Genomic DNA, 20634 nt, shown 5'->3' on the forward strand with positions numbered 1-20634 from the left:
CAGCTCTGCCTTGGCTTCAGAGCCCAGAGCAGACCTCCGGCATCCTTCCTCCTTGACTGCGCTCTCCACTGCAGCCCACTGCGATCACTTCCCCGGTAGCCAAGCCCGTTGTGTGAGAAGTGGTATGATACAGCCAGGATATGAAAGTCTGTGATGGCCCTGAAGTACGGCAGAAATCCCAGCCAAACTGGGCCATTCGTTTGCCCAAGACTGCAGTTGCTCGCTGAGCGACAGGGCTGCCCATTGAACTCCTTGTCTCATGGTTCAGCTATCCCAGAGTTATCCAGTCCATCTCCATTTGGGTTAGGAAGCCCAGTTTCTCCTGCTAGTCTCTCCTTTCCCCTTGGACTGGAAATGATAGGAATGCAATCAGCAGTTCAAACAGCCAAGCTAGTGCAGCTTGGTTGTATTTCAAATGCCCCTTCTCTCTGACCATACTATGCTGCCATGGTTTCCCAGATATATATATATTTCTCAACATTCATTCATTCCCTGTCAGGACACTGATGCACAGGCAGGATCTTCATTTGTTTTCTCCTACTGCTCATTCCTAAGCAGGCCCAGCAATTTGTTTATGACAGCCATTCTCTCGGCAGCACCCAATTAAGATATCTGTGAAGTGATCTTGGATGATCTGCAACCACAGCTTGCCAGATGGGCAGCTGGCAGTGATCTGTCAAAAACTGGGACATCATGAAATGGATGGATCTTAATATCAAAATATGGAGCTTGCAAGCTGCTGTCCTGACAGTTATTTATTTTCCCATTGAACTCATTGATATCTTCTGGTTTTGGCCTGGTTTTCCAAAAGAAAAAATCCCCTGCAGTCAATCGTGCCTCCTCCAGCAACACAGGAACTCACTGGTGAATTTTAGTAGGGTTTGACAGAAGGGCAGAGGTCTCAAAGATGTTAGGGTCTTCCACCTTTCCTGAAAATTAAAGGCTTGGCAAAGGAAAGCAACTTCACTGTTGACCCACTGGGAGAAGGAAAACCACTACACTGTTTGATGGGGGATGCCTGGCCAGTCAGCATGTGTGTACAGCTGGATGGTCAGCAAAGAGGGAATCACCCGTGAGCCAGAGCACGTCCTGCCTCTGACCTAGCAGTGGGAAAGGAGACTTTGATACTTCCACGGTCCTCACAACAACTTGTTTAATTTGAACAAAGTTCCTGCCAGATTTCTCAGGTGGCATTTGTGGAATCCAGAACTGCCAGGATTTCGATGCACTTCTAAGCTTAGCCTGGGTAGGTGAGGTCTGGAGTATAATTGGCAGCAAAGGGATAAAAGTGAACCCAGACAAGCTTAGTGTGATAATGCCTTTCTGTGCCTGGAAAGTGAGTCACTTCTGGCAGTGATTTTGCATCTCACAGTTTAAGAAGGTTCTTTAAGGGAGACTTCATATTTTCAAATGCAACTGTTGCCTAATGTCTGAAGATCAGACTGCTGTGAAGTATACCAAGCAGGGCTCATCCAAAGCCTCTAGACACCTCAAAAAATTCTTGACTATATTTGTCTGCTAACTGTTGCAGGAAGCGTTAGAGATGCTGCTGCTTAGGTTAGGGTGGGCCAGCCTCAGCAATGTTGGCATCTCCCTCCAACACGGACAAGAACGGGAAGAAGATCCCAGTTCTTCTGTGCAATGCAGCGTACCTGTTTGCATCCATTCCTCTTGTTTTGGGCAGCCCCAGCTTGGTGCTACTCCAGCAGTTGGCCGTTACAAGGTTTCCCCATGCTAGCACGCAGATCTCTCTGCTGGAAAGTAAAAAGCTGTAATGGTGTGGTCCACTGAGCCTCGCTCACACTTCTTGCTAACTGATTTTTCCTCTTGCAGGGATGACAGCAATCCCATGTGCATGTCTGGGCATATTCCTGGGTGGCCTCTTGGTGAAGAAGCTCAGCCTGTCTGCTCTGGGAGCCATCAGGATGGCCATGCTGGTGAACCTGGTGTCCACAGCTTGCTACGTGTCTTTCCTGTTCCTGGGATGTGACACAGGACCTGTGGCAGGGGTTACTGTTCCCTATGGAAACAAGTGAGTCCCCAGAGAGTTTCAGGGTCTCATGCAGCCTTACCAACATAAATGCCATGTTATTGTCCTCGATGGGCAGTCTTCAGGCAGTGCTGGCCCTTAAACAACCATACAGAGCAAGCATATAGAAGGCAATGTTGTATAGGGCTCTTACTGTGGGAGGTGTTCATGCCACTCATTGCTGTGAGAGTTGAGTACCTCTAGCTGACAACAGAGTTTTACTAAAGTCATTCAAACTGAATCACAAGGTGCCAGACCTGATTCTGCACCCATGGCCACCTACATAGCGTTGGGTCCACCACACCATCTGGTTTCTCCTGGCAGCGATGGATATGCCCTGCTTTGTATGTTTATTTAAGTGCCTGAGGGGAATTTGTAGAACCAGGTTTTAGATGCCTGGAAATTCAGATATGGTGAGGAGAGAGTATGTGTGGCTCCAGGCCCATTTTGATGGGAGAAATGAGGCATATGGTGCCCTGTAGCATTCACAGGACTTGGAGAGTTATTCTGTATTTTCTTTTCTGGTGCTCCTCAGTATGCAGTGGCAACTCTTTAGAAGGTAACAACTTCAGGCTCTCATCTCCTCACGGTTACTGTTCTAGAAAAATACAGAGCGATCTCTGTAGAGTCTCTTTGGGTTTCCTTGGGGCTTCTGGTTGGGGTAACAAGGCAGCCCAAGCCACTCATTAGATTCCTTGTTGCAGAGGGATAGTGGCCATGGCACTTCTGTCCCCAAGGAGAGGCTGTAGCCTGGGTTTCTTAAAGCTGGGACCCAGCTAGCCGGCTCACTGCTTTTTGTAATTTGTTTGCCTTAACTACCCCCTTCAAAGCCATCTTTGTGTGGCACCAACTGGAAAACCTGGCTGATCATTACACTCATGGCTAATATAATTTCTCTTTCTGTTTCTTTTACAGCTCAACTCCAACCTCATCTCTGGACCCATATTCCCCCTGCAATAACAACTGTGAATGCCAAACTGATTCCTTCACTCCAGTCTGTGGGGCAGACGGGGTCACATACTTATCTGCCTGCTTTGCTGGCTGCAGCAGCACGGTGAGTGGGCTTTCCGCGGGACCTCCCACCTGTAGGAACGATTCTGTGAGCACGAGCGTGTGAGGTTAGTGTGTACCTGGTAGAGTAGCTCATTTACAGCCAGCAGTGGTTACACCCTCAAAAGCTAACCTCATACCTCAGATGGGCCTGAGCTTTTCACTCTGTTGCATAAATGCCTGCTGACTCTGGCAGCAGGCTGCCAGGGCCACCCACAGAGCGGGATGGGATTTCCTATCATCACACTCCTCTGGTCTTTCTCCTCAGCACAGAAGCAGAGGAACACGAGAGGAGATCTGCACAGTTGTCCGCTGGCAGAACCCAGATCTTCCTCAAGAGCTCCCTAGCCTGGGCTGTGGGACCAGCTGCTCTTTTCTCCTGTAGCTCCCCATCTCCCTGCTTCTCCACCTGCCCATGTTCACCCTGCCCAGTCCTTTTATTCTTTTTCTTCTTGCTCTTTTCCCAAATCTGGATCCTAGACACATAGGACCAGATCCTGGTTTTATTCACCCTTGTTTAAGCTTTCCTTCCACTCCTCTTGCTTCTCTCTCTTTCCCTGCTTTGCTCTGAGGCAGCAGCAAGAGCAGTTGTCAAGGGAGCAGGGACTCCATCCAAAGACATTCTGCATTTTTCAGTTCTCCATATCTAAGGGTTTGTTTCCTTTAGAAAACTCTCAAAGACCAAACCATCTCTGTGTATAAATGTGGGGAATTTTTAACAATATCTTAAAAGCCTGCTTTTCCATTTTTTGCTGCTGAAATGCTAATGTCTTCTGGGTTATGCTGAAAATGAGTGCCTGCTGCTCCCGTGGATGGGAACTGGTGGGGTTCCTGCAGTCCTTGCTCCCTGCCCAGGGCCGTGCCAGGCATGGTGACTGCTGCCACACTGCCTGTGTGGAGCCTGTGGGCGGTCAGCCTGGTCACAGTGACAGTTCACGCCTGCAGGGACATCAGTGCTCACCACATGCAATTACCCCTCCATAGCTTCGTCCTTCCTTTTTGGGGAGATACCAAACCTCCCTTCCTGCCCTAGAGACAAACCACCTGCGAGTGGTGGCGAGCGGAGGTGCAAGCTTGCTGCTAGCAAGTGCAACCTCACGGCCCGGAGGACCTGGAGCTGGTCCTGCTTAAACCTCTTCTCTCCTCAATTCCCACTCCAGCCTCGGAGATGTAGGCATCCCTTTGAAATACCACAGTTTCAAGGTGCTTTCAGCAACCCCACGAGGGACTCCACGAGTGTGTGGCACATGTAAAGTTATTACCTCCTGCCCTCCTCCTCCTCCCAACAAGAGACAAGTCAGCACCTGGGGCAGCAACACGATCATTTTAACAAGAAGCCAGTTTGCAGAGGGCACACAGAATAGTGTCTCACCAGTTCACCGAGCCCTTAGCAAGAATACAGCTGGTGTGGTCCGTGGCTGGAGCGCGGGAGCAACCTCCTTGCTGTGTGGTTCAGGGAAAAGCTCTGGCTCCTCTGGAAGGAGCACAGTAATGAAAATTCAGCTCTACCCCTTCGGTCTGCGGCTGCCTGACCTCGTGCTCTGCAAGAGCAAACCTCTGAGCAAAAACCTCGCTCTCTCTCACCCTCTCTCTTACTCATTCTTTCTTATTTTGCCTTTTCATCATCATCTTGGGATTCTTTTCATTGCTTTGTTTTGTGGCTTTTTTTTCAATAATGTTTTGAACACAAATTAGTGAAGCAATAGCATCCTCTGGAAAGGGCATTATCAAGAATTATGGACCAGTTTGGCCATGCAATGGCCCTGAGGCAAAGCCAAATTGCCAAACCAGGTTTTAAACCCATAATCCAGGCAATGACCTGTCTAGAGGGTCTTGTGAATGTTATATGCTTGTGATGAGCCAAGGGTTGCTTTTTAGTGGGACATAAAATTCTCTGAATGCTTTATTTAACTTTACTGCATTGGATGTTTCTGACTGCCTCTCTCCACTTTTCCTCTGCGAACAATTTCTAAAAGCAATGAGTAGCTCAGGCTCTGTTTTTTCTTTTTCATTTCTTCTCTCTCACTGAGCTGGTTGCAGAGGTGCACATATCCAAAAAGCCGTAGGAGTATCCGTGCTGATAGGCAGAGATCTGGCACCCTCAGAAATTTCTCTTTCAATCCATTTCTGTGAGTGACCCTTGTGTACGAAGCCTTTGACCATGCAGCTTGTTTGTTTTGATGCCATTGCTTCTCTCAGTGTCCCCTTTTGGCAGGAGACACATGAATTCCAGCCTTGCATTACTGTGCTGGCACCTCACAGCTTTGTGCTGAAGTACCAGCCTGTCCCTTCCCTGTCAGAGCCAGGGTTTAAAAAAATTAGTAATTAAAAACATGGGTAATTTGCTTAGATAATTACCCCAAACTCAGGATGCTGTTAAAGGTACAAACTCTGCATCTATGCAGCTTCACGTGCACACAGAAAATCTGGACGTGCAAGCTGCTGGGCAGTGGAAGGCTGTGATAATGTGTGGTTGAATGCGGTGGGGTTGTAGACAAGGGAATCTATAGCAATTTGGCATGGGTAGCAAGAAGTTGCCTCTCCACAGGACAAAGATAAAACTCCCATCTTTGATGTTTCCTTGTTTGATGTCTGAGTTGTATATAGCGTGTCAGTAATAAAAGATCAAAGATCTCCCAGGTAAGGATGAGGTGCAGCACTAGATGTACAAACTACTCGCACTACTTTGGGTTAGCGCCTTGGTGCAAAATGGTTGAAAAAGCGGATTGAGGGGCAAAGTTTCAGGCAATGGAGGTGGGGTGCTGCCTCATGGTTTATTCAACAGGTATAAAATCACACCAGTGGGAGGAGAATCTGCCCCACCATTGTCAGAAATGGGTACTTTCTCTCCATTGGTGAGAGCCCATGGGAAATAAGCAGCCAGTTCTGCGTGTTTGCCATGATGGGAATTTTGTCCCAGGATATTTCAGTGCAGGTATGTACTTTACTGGAGTTAGATGGGCTTTAATCCACAGGGCTGTGTCCAGGCTTGTTGCTAGCAATGCACTGCAGTAAGAGCCAGGAACTACAGATTCCTGTTGTCTCTGTGCAAACACCACTGCAGTGGTGCTAATTGCCACCACCTTGAAGCCTTCAGGTGTCAGCTTCTAACTCACAGCACAGGAATTTGTTATGTTAATTATTGCTTGCCAGCCAGAAAGGCACCTGCATGTCTACTCCAGCTCTCCTGGAGTTCTGCACTGCGGTCGCTCTTGCCCTCTGTGCACTTATTTGGAAGAAAATCGTTTGACTCCTATGCAGAAGAAAGAGATTGGTGTCAGAAAGGCTGGAGTAGTATTCCCGCGGATCCTTATCTTTGGAGGCAGTAAACCAGAAAGTGTACTTTTGTATGGTCCTAAGGGGACCGCAGCGGAAAAGCAAAGGAATTTCTGCTTGAACATGGTAGAGGGGAAGGGGAGGAGATATAGCTGTTTTTCAATATGTTTTATTTTATGGCGTTACTTCTCTTACAAACATGTGACCTGCAAACCCAGCGGGCTGATGAAGACAAGCCATGAATCATTTATGATCGTTTCATTCTGTATTTGTTAAGGGATTTCTTGGTAGTATTGTGCGCCTTAATTGCACGGACATCCCCCACTCAGAAAATCGGGAGGGCGAGTTGGAAAATAAGAAAAAAAAATCCCTAAATCTGTGACTGGCAGACAAAGCTTCTTTTCACATCCTGTGCTTGCTGGAGAGATCAAAGAAAAATGCAGTCATTTCACCCTCCTTCTGATCACATATTGATAAAGTTTATCTCGCCTGACTTCAGCTTTTAGCTCAACACAAATCCCTCTGAACCAGATGTCATTTATTAGCCCTGTAGCACACTTCAGTCCAGCAGTGTCTGTGCTGCCAAGCTGTGATAGTTCAGCTCTTGGTGAGCCGTAGCACCCATGGTGGGTGGCTCCTTCCCGGGATTCAGGGTGCTGGAAGCAAGCACTGAACCTGCAGTCAAAAACAGGGCTGCCGATTTACCTGCTTTTAAGGTACTGCAGTTTAATTGCAACAGCCAAGAGAATGGAGGTAAATAAGAAAGTAATTAGAACCATAATTTGGGGATCTTCCTTGTCGCAGGGGCACAGATCGTTTCTTTATTCTCCTCCAAAGGGGTATAACTTGGTAATAATTTTATTGCAGTGACATTTATGGGAGAGACTTGAAAGGAGCAGAAGAAAAGAAACAAGCCAAGAGACAGCTTTGCCTTGCTGGTAGCATGCATCAGAGCTGATGTACTTCTGAAATCCTTTCCAAACCCCCCTCAAATAAGCACTTAGGAGTTACTTAATTGACCGTTAGAGGATTGAGAGTTGTTGTTGGCAAGCCCTCATTACAGAGGGCAGGTGGTGGGGACTGTGGCCCTTGCTTCCCCTGAACCCCTGTGCTCCTCCGCAGAACCTCAGTGGCTGTTCGTGCCTCACCTCGGTCCCTCCTGAAAATGCCACCGTCGTTCCCGGCAAATGCCCCAGTCCCGGCTGCGAAGAGGCCTTCTTGACATTCCTCTGCGTGATGTGCGTTTGCAGCATGATTGGGGCCATGGCGCAGACGCCGTCAGTCATCATACTCATCAGGTAGGACCGCTGCCGGGAGGATGCGATGAGCTCGCTGGGGGCTGCTCTTGGGGTGGGAGCAGAGCTGGGGGGACGGCTGGGTACTGCTGGGAGCTGCGGGGAGCCGAGGGTCCTGCACAGCTCCTGGCCTTTTTGGTCCCCATATCAACGACTTTGTCTTAAGCGGAGGTTCAGTGCATCAGAAAATCCTCCTTTGACTAAGCACTCCCTGGTGGAGACACCTTGAAAGAACTGCCCATATTTTCAAAAGATTTTGAACTCCTCAGCAAATGAGGAGCTATGGACTTTCTCGTACTGCCTTTACACGCAGGCAGGAGTTGGGGATGTGAAAGCCCAAGCAGTCCTGCCTGAATTTCAGCCCCATGGTTTCAAGTGTTAATTAAATAATTTTCTCTCTAAGCCAATATTTCACTTGGTAGCACCTGGTTTGTCCATGGCATGACCCCAATGAGTTCAGTGCCTACAGTACTGGCCTGCTAGAAAGACTATGGGAATTGCTCGAGTACAGCTTTGGTAAAATGGGAGCGAGGAGGGACTGGGCTTGCAAACAGAGAAGATCCCTGCAGGGATGCTGCAAAGAAAGGTGGCAGGCTTGTTCTTACCAAGGCTGGGATTAGCATGGGAAGGGATATATGGATGTGCAGGTTCCAGTCCAGGCAGTAAGGTCATTACCACTGCATCTGGAAAGGGCCAGAATTGCAGCCCCATGTTCTCAGAATGTAATGCCTTAATAAGATGCCTTTAGAGATGGCCTGGAAATCTTAGAAACCAAGGAAAAATGAAAGGCTGCAGCAAAAGCTAGCTTTGGTTAATAACCCCCTGGCTAGAGTTTAACTTCTCTCACCCTGGACCAAGTCCAAGAACAGAAGGAACTTGAAAGTCTGAAGGACATCTCTGAGTTGAGCCAATATGAATAGGTGGGCAAAAGTAGCTTATTCAAATAACTGACCTTGTGTTATTTCCAGACACATGGAACACTTCACCTTATGTTATACGTATATATCGAAGCCCACGTTTATCCAGAATTACTTATCTGTCCGGGCTGTCACTTACTGAGAATAATAACCAGAGGCATAAATAGCAGATCCATTCTGCTGCCTGGAAAATTCCAATAAAATTCAATCAATAAGGTCTGTATTAGAAACACACTCTTGAGTGGATCTTGGACAGAACAGCTCTGTGAGGGCATGTCTCCCTGCAGGATACAAAATGAGATATTCCACCTACTAGTTCGTTTCTCTCTTTGCATCTACAATAGCTAAAGGGAAATCAAATTTCTCATGATAAATATTGTGGCAAAAGTAATTTGAAGTTTGAAGAGTTCTTTGTTCAAGGGAGCTGCCAGCACCTGTAGGATCCTGAGTGGAGACATCTTTGTGTCGACTTCAAATGAGATAAGCCAGTCACCAGCTAGAAAGAATACAAGGAAATAAGAAAAGCGAAGGGAATATTAAAAATATTCAGCTCGCAGCTGTAGGAAATAAACAATTCACATATCCAAATTAGTAACTACACTCCCCTCAGAATCACTGGTAGCTACTGAAATGTACGGGGAAGAGCTGTTCACCATATACCACCTCATGCTCTCTTGCAACTGTCGTCCTGGATTGCTAAAAGAAAGTTTTGGCATATGAGTGTGTCCCTGGTGTCTGTGGCGGTGACAAGTGGCATCGACAGCTCCTACGGTTAATTTAAAAAAGAACTTCAGTGTCTACAAATGACATGTCTTTTCTAGGCAAGTCATTTGTTCACTGCTCTAGTCAGTGAGAAAAGGAGATGTCTCCAGGTGGCAACTTTTACTCCGCCCTAAGGTGTGGGGATTGACTTTGGTCTTAAATACAAAAAAGTGGACAGAAGGACACTACCACCGATTGAAAACCCACTGTGAATATTTCACATAATAATCTATTTTTTCCATAAAATAATACTCCTTCTGTTTCCTTCATTTCCCACCCAACTGTAGAATCCTATTTGAGCCAAGCCATTAACCACTGGAACATTTTTCCAAGGGTAGATACTTCCTGGCATAAAGGCTTTATATTGAGCCTGCGGGTCTGCCTAAAAACTCTGCTGAAATTCATCCAGAGGTCACAGGCTTCATGCAGGAGTCACGGCATGGTGTTACGTGGCCCGTGTAATGTGTGAGATGAGGGCAGGTGATCAGAATCGTCTTCTCTTAACTTAAAACCTATTGCTGTTTCTGGCTGTTTTATTGTTATTGTCTGATGCCCCTCCAATGTATTTATACCGAGGACCACCACTGCCACCATGGATGCCACTAGCAGTGCTGCATGCAGACCTCTGTAAGGAGCTAATGGAAGAGGCAGCTGAGGCCTTTAAAGTTCTCCTGTGTGATGGATCTATTCATATGGGGATCACTGTCCTGCTTTCCCAGCCTTTAGATACTGTGGGAAATAAAATGCTATTATAAGACTTAAGACCAAATTAATGATTTCTGAAATGCCAAAGACTTTGCTGAGCCTACCCCAAGAGGATGACTTTAGCCAGTAGCATCCTTGAGCTAAGTGAATTAGAAAGCTATGAATTATTTTTTAAAGCACCTTTGAAGGATAACACTAATGCAATAGAGTGGGTTGTGTTTGTAGAAAAAAGCAGTGCAACCGTTGTCTTCCCAGCATAAAAAAAATTTGCATGCTAAATTCGCGCCCATGAAAACTGGTCTTGAGCACTTCCTCACTGGGAGGCTTGATTTAACAGGCTGACCGAACCTTTTGGTCTGTCATCCTCCTTCCCTCTTTTGTTCCCAGTAGTCTGGGAAGTTTTAGAACAAAAAGTTTTCCCTCTTTCCAATTCTCAGTATCTGGAGCCTTGAAAGCATGATGGGGAGCTTGTAAATGATGATTTACTGGGATGGGAATTTCATTTTTCCCCATCCGACGACACGATTAGCTGTTGTTATTAATGACTTAGCTAAATTCCTGAACCTATCACCAATGCAATTACTTTTGGGGCTGTAGGCAGTTCAGGCGAAGGGAGAAGAAAAACCCCGTTAATGACTTTTGAAGAGGTGGTGGTGGCATCCTGGCTGACAGCACAGAATGGCCACAGGGTGTGTTAATCAAAGCAGAACAACAAGAATCGATTTCTCTCTCTCCCTCCCTCCTCCCTACAGAACCGTGAGCCCCGAACTCAAGTCTTACGCTTTGGGGGTGCTTTTCCTGCTTCTCCGTTTGCTAGGTAGGTACAAAAATTTCATGTCCTTCTCTCCCATCCTTTCCTCAATCACAGAAAACTGTATTTTTAACATGCAAAAGTTGATTTCTACTCCATGTAGTGCTGTGCTTGTCATGAGTGGGGTCTGACACAACAGGGGCCGAGCCCTCTCTATGAAGGATATCACATCAAGGCTCCTGAAGGCACTTCTCCTGCCATTTGAATTGTGCTAATGGAAGAAAATGCAGTGTTGCATGAGAAATGACCGTTTCTGCCATGGTCCCACGCAGCCAGTTACTCTTTTGTAGCTGTTATTAACATGTTCACAGCTTGCAAAATGACTGCTGTACTGCATATTGCTGAAGTAGAGGGATACGTATTTTCATCCTCCTTGGAGGGACAGGACCTGTGTTACGTGGTGTGCTTGTTCCTTCCTTCGGGTCTTTCGGAAAGAGAAACAGTGAAATGAGGCAGGCTAAGTCCTTGTATCCTCCCGTGGGTTAATATCCCATTAAAATGCGTATGGGTGTTCCTCTGGACCGGTATGTGCTTCTCATGTATGAATTAAAAAAAGACACTGGGCTGTCATTCGCCTGCTTCTTGTTTCTGGGTGGAGGGTTTTTTCCCTTTTTGAAGAGATAGCTCTTATTTTAAAGCTCCTATATTTCAGCTCATTAATCTCAATGATTCAGGGCAAAATCCTCTCTGATCCATCATTGTGTGGGTCCATCTCATGCACGGGGTTTCTGCGTGTTGTGGGGGTGGAATTTATTTTTTCTTAGCAGGGACGGGCAGTGCCTTCCCTACATGATCCCTCAAAGTCTCAAAGGAATGAGCTGGAGAGTAAAATGCCATCTCCTAGGCTGCAGCAAGACACTAGGAAGTAAGGGACCAAAAATCCCACAGTATCATCCATTGCTTTGAATAAGTGACCTCATTTTTTGTAATACCTTATTCCCCATTAGCTGAAAGGGAAATGGTGATCCCAGACCAGTTTACAATAAAGCCAATTAGATTTTCATTGCTTTTGATGAAGTAGCTTCAGTCATACCTAAAGGTCCATCAAGTGATCTTATCCAGAGCTCAGAGAACTCAAAGGGAAGCTGCTGGGTTGACTTGCGTCAGCTCTGGTTCAAGCCTTGCAAAGACAGCATTTTCTTTAGCTGTTGGGGCTGCTGTCAGGTTTTGGCCTGTCTTCAGCTCTCGCTGGCTTAATGCAGAGTTTCAGCAGGCAAGTGTGCGAGGAGGATGGCTATGGGCTGTTGTTTCCAAAGGAGAAAGTACTTGAGGGGGGAGATTTTCTCTCTTTTCTCTTTTCATTTCAAAAGACAGAAACCTCCCAAGACAGTGGCGTCTTGAATTCCTCTAAAACCAGGTTCAGACATGTATGCTTAAGTTGAATAGAACTTTTTTTTTTCTTCCAATAAGAAGCCACAGTAAGAATTTAAACTCAAATCTTTATATGTTGCTCTGTCACTAAGGAATTCCCGTGAAATAAGACAATACATCCTGAAGCATGTCGGCAATGTAGCTTGAACCCATAGAAAATGAAGAGAAAGGTACTTTTCTATATGAGCAAGGGTATCCAAATTTTGCCCTTAACAACCTGAGGTTTGAGAATAGCTTTACTGATTTATTTTAAAAGCTTTTCAGTTCACCTTTAAGCTTTGACTTAAGAAGAGAGTGATAATAGCTGCTTCTTGAACCAAAGGAGAGTATTAAATATAGGAAGTATAAGACCCAGAGGTGCAATCGTAGCTAACAGATTTCAGTAAGGCAGAAGCAGCTTTTTTATACAGCCCTACAGTTTCTGCAGTGAAATATATATATATATAGCAGAAATTTTTGCAACGCTTTGCAGTAAGAGGCAAAACATGATTGAATCTCTTTAATATTCACTGTAATAACATGAAACACGACTGAATTCTCCTGCTATCCTCCTGGATGTATTATCTCGTTCCATAGGAATTCTGCTATGACAGGGCAGCATAACAGTATCTTCATATAAAAGCGTTACTGCAGCTTCTCAGAGAAGAGTGTAAAGCAATGCCATTGGAGCCAAAGGTTTGGAATGGAAATGTCTGGAATGGCAAAGAGTTTTGGACTTGTAAGATCCTGGATGCGTCCTTTCTGGATGGTGTTCACTGTGCATGCATGTTCACATGTGAGCAAAGGCTCCGCTTACCAGGGCACTTCCTTTTGTTTTTCCTACGAGTCCATGTTGTTTGCCTCTCTTCTTCCAACATGACGAAACCACAATGTTTCTGTCTCAGAAGGACTTTCCCATCTGCAGCGCAGCTCCTCGACTCCCTTGTCTGAGGGGGTCTAGGCACTGAGTTGCTGCTGTGAGTCTCATCGTCTCCTCTGGTAAAAATGGCCTGAAATACCCATTGGTTGTTAAAAGCTTTTCATGTATTTTTCTTCAAGGTTTCCACATCCATGCTTGCATTCATAGGTGTAGCTTTGGAGTTCAATGAAACGGGTCCTTCCTAAAGTCTTACGCGAAGCAATTTCCAGGCCAAATTGTCTTGAAAACCTGGAAAGCCAGCTGAAGCCAGCAGATGGGGATGATAGCTCTCTCTGAAGTTCAGCCTATGCATCTCCAAAGCTTTGTATCAACATCTCTACGCATGGTAACAAGCAGGGACTCACACCTCAAAATTAGGATCCAAATGCAGTTTTCTCTTAGCCCAGAAAGCCTGCGGCTCCTGCCTCCTCGGTCACTGCCACGTCTGGACCATTACCCCCTTAGGTGGCACCCAGGGCAGCACTGGGCACACAAACTGCATTCAGCAGCACAAGGTCTTTGCTTGGTTCTGGCAGGAGCCCAGCTGAATTTTTAAATTCCAGGTTGAATGTGTGGTTGTCCACAGGTTTAAAAAAAAAAAAAAGCATATTTTAACTTAGAAGCAGAACCATCCCAGTCTGGAATTTGCAGTCATTGAAATGACGAACAGGGAGCTGGTGCTGACATTTTTTCCAGAACATAACCAGGTTTTTAGATGTGATGACTGGAACTAGTGCTTCTAACAAAAAGATTGTCTTGCTTTTGTATCATCTGTTTTTATTTACTACATTTGTGCTATTAATGACTGGTTAAAATGAGTACCAAAAGCCCATATAGCCTTTTTTAACTCCTGCATTTATTAACATATAAGGAAGATCAAAGAAAATCTGCAGAGCTCTAGTCATCAACAAAGTAAAATAAAGAGATCTCAGTTACCACAGGAAACGGTGAAGACAACCAATTTATTTGTAGTCTTAGGATATATGTCATGAACGTCACTATTTTGTTCATGACAAGCTGAAGGAAGGTATCTTTTTTCAGCTTGGAAATCCAGGTTAATGATGAAACTGGAGCCAAGATTAAACACTCTTCTGTCTAGAAACTGCAGTCCTTGTGTCCCTTTGCCTACACATGTATTTATAGAGTCTCAGGCATCACAGCATGTATGAATGGAGTGGTACTGTTGAGGGTGTGTTGTGCCCACTTGCTATTCATTTTCAGTAGATATGATGCTCTCTTTTGCTTGCTGACTTAACCTACAGCAATGATTTTATTGATCAGGGTTTTTTCCAGGGTTTATCCGCTTCCAGCCTCCCCGCATAAATACAGCAGAAGGAAGAGAAATGGTTTACATATGTAGAACATCCACATTTTCTTGTGAGTGCTGCACGCTCGGTGCACGTGTGCTGGCTAGGGAGTGCAAAGCTGGAACGTGGATGTCCTAACCACTCTCAGGGTAATGTGAAACAGGGGGCCTCTATAACATCCCTTTAGGATGGGGAAAAGTAGAGAAGAAAAACATTGCCTTTATTAGTTAAATGAGATGGGAGTGATTGCTTTGCTTTAAGATTGCAGCTCTGCTGCAAACTATGATTGAGAAATGCTCATCAGTATTTAGCTGCAGTGGTTGTGGGAGAATCCTGCTGTGATATTTCATTTAATGGTGCGCTGAAATTTTCCCTTCTTTTCAGATTTAATCTTTGGCATCTATTAGAGGCTATTGTTTATTTTCCTTAGACCCGGAGAAAACCTTCTTCTATGTCAGGGAAAGGTCCAAAACTAGACCTCAGTGCCCCAGCTGATATCAGGCTCTGAACTGGAGTCTCACGACATCCTTCAGGTGAACACCCCAGAGTGCAGAACTACCAATATCTAAACAGAGAGCAAGCTGCAAGGCTGTCCTCCTCTTTCATTTACCCCTCCACTCAGTCTCATTAGGCAAATGAGAAGCTTAATAAAAGCCACTTAAACTTGAGTAAAATCCTTCCTGCATGTTGATATCAGCAGGAATCTCTTCCGTAGACGCTGAGTCCAAGCTAAAAAACTCATCCACACTTTGTTTAGGTTGATTTAGAACTTAAAAAATTAGAATCACAAGCTGCAGCTGGGACCATTAACCTTGATAAAGTATACTCTCTTTCCATTCATTGCAATCACGTCTTCTCTCTTTATCATAAGGATCATAAAAGCATAATTTGTCTCTCTTGTTTTGACAGGTTTTATCCCACCTCCACTGATCTTTGGGGCTGGAATTGACTCCACGTGTCTGTTTTGGAGCACGTTCTGTGGCGAGCAAGGAGCCTGCGCGCTGTACGACAACGTGGTCTATAGATACCTGTATGTTAGTATTGCTATAGCCCTGAAGTCTTTTGCATTCATCTTATATACAACCACCTGGCAGTGCTTGAGGAAAAACTATAAAAGATACATCAAGAACCACGAAGGTGGTCTCAGCACTAGTGAGTTTTTTGCCTCTACTCTCACCCTAGACAATCTGGGGCGGGACTCGGTGCCCCAAAATCAATCACATAGGACAAAATTTATCTATAACCTTGAAGATCATGAGTGGTGTGAAAATATGGAGTCTGTTTTATAGTGACTGTGGAGGGGTGAACTATATTAATAATACAAGGGTCCTTTTTAATAAAAGCAAGAAGAGAGCACGAATGAAGAAACACAACTGCAAAACAACAATGGCAACACAGGAAACTTTTGTCTTTTTCTCAAAGTCAGACCCAGCCAGGATTCTTGAGAACAGCGTCTTTTAATGGGATCACTTGTGACATCCTGCGGGATGATGGAGAAAGCAGGGAGCCGCTGTGCTGGGTACCAGCCCCTTTGATGACAGTACGAGCTTCCAAGAAGGGCATCAGCAGAGGTTCATCGGAGGGCTCGGCAAATGGACAGGCTTGGGCATGAGGCATAGAGAAAGCAAGGTGATAATGGCAATGCTGGAGTAGGCATTTGCGGTTGCAAACGGGGTCCCGGGGATACGTGGAGCCCCGCAGCGTGGGCTGAAGGGTTAGCCGGTCTGGGTGCTGTTCAAACCCGCTGCACTCTGTGATGGCAAAGAGGGAGCGGTACTGGAGTTGTTCCACCAGTCACACTCTGTCACCAGCCACGAGTCCACGATAAATACCTTGAAAGCTGCTGGAAACCTTCCAGGTGGCGAGCAATGCTGTCAGAGGTATCCGAGTCCTTCCAGCCAAGGCTTATTCGCAGATCGCAGCTTTGTGGTTGTCTGTGAATAGCTGTGCTCAGATCTCTCAAACCCAGTAAAGTTCAAGACATTTGCTCACACTTGCCAAATGTGCTGTCATTTTTAAAGGGGGATGAATTCCAAATACTTGTCTGTGTAGTCCTCTAATAAGATTTTTTTTAAAATTATTTTCAAATCTATGTTAACCCTTAAATCGCTGACACTTTTCCATAGGGAGGATTTATTTATGCTAGTTTGGGGAAGGATCCTGTTTAATTCACCCAAACATAATGTGACTCAAGGGGTTTGTTTAATCCTCTGCGTTTTTTATCCATACGCCTTCATTCTAATATGCTACCAAGCCAATGAAGACACATAATATGTTTTTAAAAAAGAGAACGAATGCACTGTGTCTCTATAAAAACAATTGTCAGTTGGAGAATTATAGATAATATGATGATTTACCTAATATAGTTTTTTCATATTCTATGTGACTCAGTGAATACATATATATATATATATATATATATGGAGGGGCTGTTTATGTTCTCTCCAGTTTTTAAAGATATATATATAATTTGCAATCTAGAAATTGTGTGGTGGATGTTTTCTTTAAAGTAAGTGTGCGTGTGTGTGTGTACAAGATGAAAGGAATACCGACCTTAATCCTGTAACCCTCGCAATTAAATTTTTTTTTTTCACCTGTGAAATTCCACTGTCTTCAGTGGAAGCCACGTGAGGAAGGTGGAATAATGTCCCCTCCTGGAGGCCACATTTTGCCCTTAGATGTGCGAATAGTGTTCCTATGGAAGGCTGGGTTATGGGAGCAGAGGCTGGTAAGCACTGAGCACCTCTGAAATTTTCATTCAGATGCTGAAGAGGCCCCCATGCAGGAGCAGATTTGGCTTTGCTTTTGCAATGCAGTCTTATCTAAGCCTGCAAAAGTCATGGGGAAGCTTTCATCTGATTTCAAGGAGCATTGAGTCAGGCTTACTTTGCATGCGTGTTTTTATTTTCCAAAACATTCCCGCTGGGAAGCAATACAAATTGGTTGTGTTTGCTGAGTTTTTCCCAGGAACCAGACCCGTTTCCAATGGACTAAATGTCAGAAGGGTTTTAAGGGTTAGCATCATAATCAAAAAGCCCCTTTTTTTGTTTGTATTTTGAAGCTGTTGTGAACTTGCAGATGTTTAGAGAAGTAACCTGGCATGTTGAACCGAATGCTGGACGTCACATCCATGCAGCTGGCAGAGGGGCTGATCTTCCCCAAGTCCTTGTCCATTGCTGGCAGCGGACACCCCAGAGTTGGCACAATTACAGAGGGCTGATAACTTGCCACTCATGTTCAACACCTTTGCTCTTATCTAGGCATTGAAACATGGGTGTGGGCTATCAAACTGCTTCCACTTGAGTGGCTTCACATGTGTGTTTGTAATTTATGCACCGCATTATATGTTCAGCAACAACAAGGGCAAAAAAAAAAAAGGGTGTATCAAATAAACTCCACTGTGCCAAATACTCAACAAATATTGTAACTGCAGATATTTGATTCTTGGTTTTCAGCCATGTTAAGAATCACTTGATTAATGAAGGAGTTTAAGGAAAAAAAATAAGTTATTAAGCTGTGCAGTGCCATTGTTATGTTGGGTGGTAAACGATGCTTTTTAGACCATTAGATTGGTTTAGTATATCCTGTCTGCTAAAATAGAGATACTGCATCCATAAAACAATGAATTTAAAAAAGGCACAGGGTGCATAACTGTCTCATAAAATATGTATAATTGTCAAGTATAAGCCTTTGAAATCATTCTGTACAGTTCTCTTCATTCTGAAAATTTATTACTTAGACTGCTGTCTTCTCAAATGTTAGCTCATAATTTTATACTATACACACACATTCAGACTTGAACACAAATGTCGCAAAATAGAACCTTTCTAAAAGCCTGATTGCTTGAAATTCTATAACCCCTTTCACAATTTCATTTTTTTTCCCCTCTGAAAGTCCAAGGTGAAGGAGAATAGCATGCTGACATGATGCAAAACAAACTCCCGGTGTTCAAGAGCTGTGGTTTGTCAGTACAGTCAAAAGTCCCCCTTGACTGGAGTTATAGAAACAGGATTCCAGGGCACTTAACGTTTTCGTTTTTATTTTTGGTTTGTTTTTTTTTTTTTTTCATTTAATCTCTTCTCTCGGTATGTGTGGGAGACGCAGTTGAATGGGGTTACTTACATTATTTTTAAACTGTAACTTAAAATTCCTGCATGATTGTTGTTTTATTTCTTTTGATAATGCGACTTTTGAAAAGCTCTCTCCCCATCCCACTCTTTTTTTTTTAAGGATGTATCAGATGCCTGCATCATGAAGGGCTTTACTGTCAGTGCTTTGGTACAGATTCAAGAACAGAGCTTTAGTTTAAAGAAAACACCCAGACCAAAACCTTCATCCATCCCAGCAGGCTCTTTGTTTTTTCTGATTTCAAAACCGCAAGCCAGTTTTGCCTGCGACCCAATTTTTGTTATAGAATAACAAATGAAGAGTCTCAGACATCCTCCCCCTTCCCAAATTGCAATATGGGCCTTCGCCTGTCAGCACTTCGCTTCCATCCCGCAACTGCCTTAACCATGCAGGCAACTTAAGAACAAGGATGGAGTTACAAAAATGCCCGTTCCTGGGAACAGAAGCAGGGGCATGGTCTGAGTCGTGCAGTCCAGATCCAATGTTGGAAATTTTTTCTCCATATTCAGGGGCATTGAAATTCAGGGTTTTGTTGAGACCTCAGTCTCAACAGAAATGTTACTTTGACATTTCCAAGCGCTGTGTTCCCTGCATGGCTGTCTGCTAAGGAATGGGATGTTGGAGATATAAACTACTTGAGATTTAGCAGTCTCTATGGGATTGTCCAGTTGCCTTGCATGACTTCAGGTTGGGGTTTCCTTTCCCTTGCACAGATACCACCTTGGCGTAGCTCCAGTGGAATCAAAAGGGGACCCCAATCTAAAATGGGTGCAGATGACACTAGAATCGGTCCCATCTGTTTCTTTGCATCCTTGTTAACAAGGGAATGCATTTTCAGAACCTTCTTTTTAAACGTGTTGAAATCATACATTTTTCTGACTTTGCCCAGCACATCTTGGATGTATAGTGGGACCGAAAAGGCCATCACTTGAATTATCTAGACAAACCTTCCTTTCTTTGGGAATTCAACTAAGACGGGCCTCACACTGCCATACCCCTGCAAGACGCACTGAAGTACTTAGTGCTGCTATTATTAATTTCAGTTGGGTCTCACCTTGCTGGGAAGGTGAAAAGGGAAAGATGCAGAGAGGAATTAGCTTCTATTAGCTGAGTTAGCTATGCTTCAGAATGCTTCAGAATTGTACTGTTGGTCTGCAGACATTTGGAAAGTGATTGGAGTATTTCCAAATGGCTGAGATGCATTGGCAGTTTTTTATTGAAAAAAAAAAAAATTAAAAAATTAAGGGAATTAATGAGATTTGGAGTCCCTCCTATCCCCATCAGAGTTTTATGTTCATCAAATTGCTGTTGGAGGCAATGCACTTCAGGTTTACCTTTGTGTCTCAGTCAGACACATATTTTTTCTCAGTAAACGAGGTCCTGGGAGACAGAAAGGCGACTCCATCTCGTAACCAGCAGTTTCACTCCGCAGCAAACCCAAGACGACCTGAAGGTTACCAGCACTGTGAAGCTTTAGCCCCCGAGTCAGCCACGGCTGTTGCTGCCATGTGAGAGTTTCTCACAGCTGGGTGTGTTGGACTCGGTATTTTCTTCAGACTTGGACAATCTTGGTGCAATGTTTATTTTATTCTTGGCAGGTGACATGAGGAATTGTCAGTATTAAAGACATATACAAATGCTTCACTGGACTGATGTGATAACGGCTTTATTCCTTTATTCACAAGGGTTTCCAGACTTATTCCCACTCTGCCTTTAGATACAGCCATGCTCATCTCTCCCCCTAATTTTGTGTGAACTATCTTTGCAGACAGAAGCAGGTTTGTTGTTGTTCTCTCTCTAGATCTAATTAATGCCTGCAAAGTTCACAGGCTTTCTGTATGTAGGGCAGAGCACCCCTGAATATAAGCAATAATACTGACCTGTTCCCATTTTGCTTTTCTTACCTAAATTTGAGTTCGCCTCTCCCAACATCCCATGCTGCTGCTGCAACTCACCCTTTTTGTTGGCAGCAACTCCAGGAGAGAGGCAGCCAAGATACAATGGGCGTCAACGTAGGCAGCACTTACTAAGATGGGTAATCCTGTGATGGGAGCCTTTGGCATGAGCCAGGCTCAACTTCAGTTA

At 44.6% G+C, this 20634-nt stretch overlaps 1 protein-coding gene across 1 annotated transcript in view; it reads left to right on the forward strand.

The window, feature by feature from the left end:
* SLCO3A1 (solute carrier organic anion transporter family member 3A1) overlaps positions 1–20193 on the forward strand; it is a 147019-nt gene extending 126826 nt beyond the window's left edge. The window contains exons 6-10 of the mRNA XM_087744664.1: positions 1834–2032; positions 2945–3083; positions 7478–7653; positions 10787–10851; positions 15331–20193. Of these exons, the coding sequence (XP_087600790.1) occupies positions 1834–2032; positions 2945–3083; positions 7478–7653; positions 10787–10851; positions 15331–15710 (959 nt within the window). The 3' untranslated portion in view covers positions 15711–20193. The remainder of the gene's footprint in view (positions 1–1833; positions 2033–2944; positions 3084–7477; positions 7654–10786; positions 10852–15330) is intronic.
* Positions 20194–20634: the final 441 nt, after the last annotated feature.

The sequence above is a fragment of the Nipponia nippon genome, unplaced genomic scaffold (genome assembly GCF_047370975.1).
Source record: "Nipponia nippon isolate SJK-2023a ecotype South Korea unplaced genomic scaffold, ASM4737097v1 scaffold_9, whole genome shotgun sequence".
NCBI lineage: Eukaryota > Metazoa > Chordata > Aves > Pelecaniformes > Threskiornithidae > Nipponia > Nipponia nippon.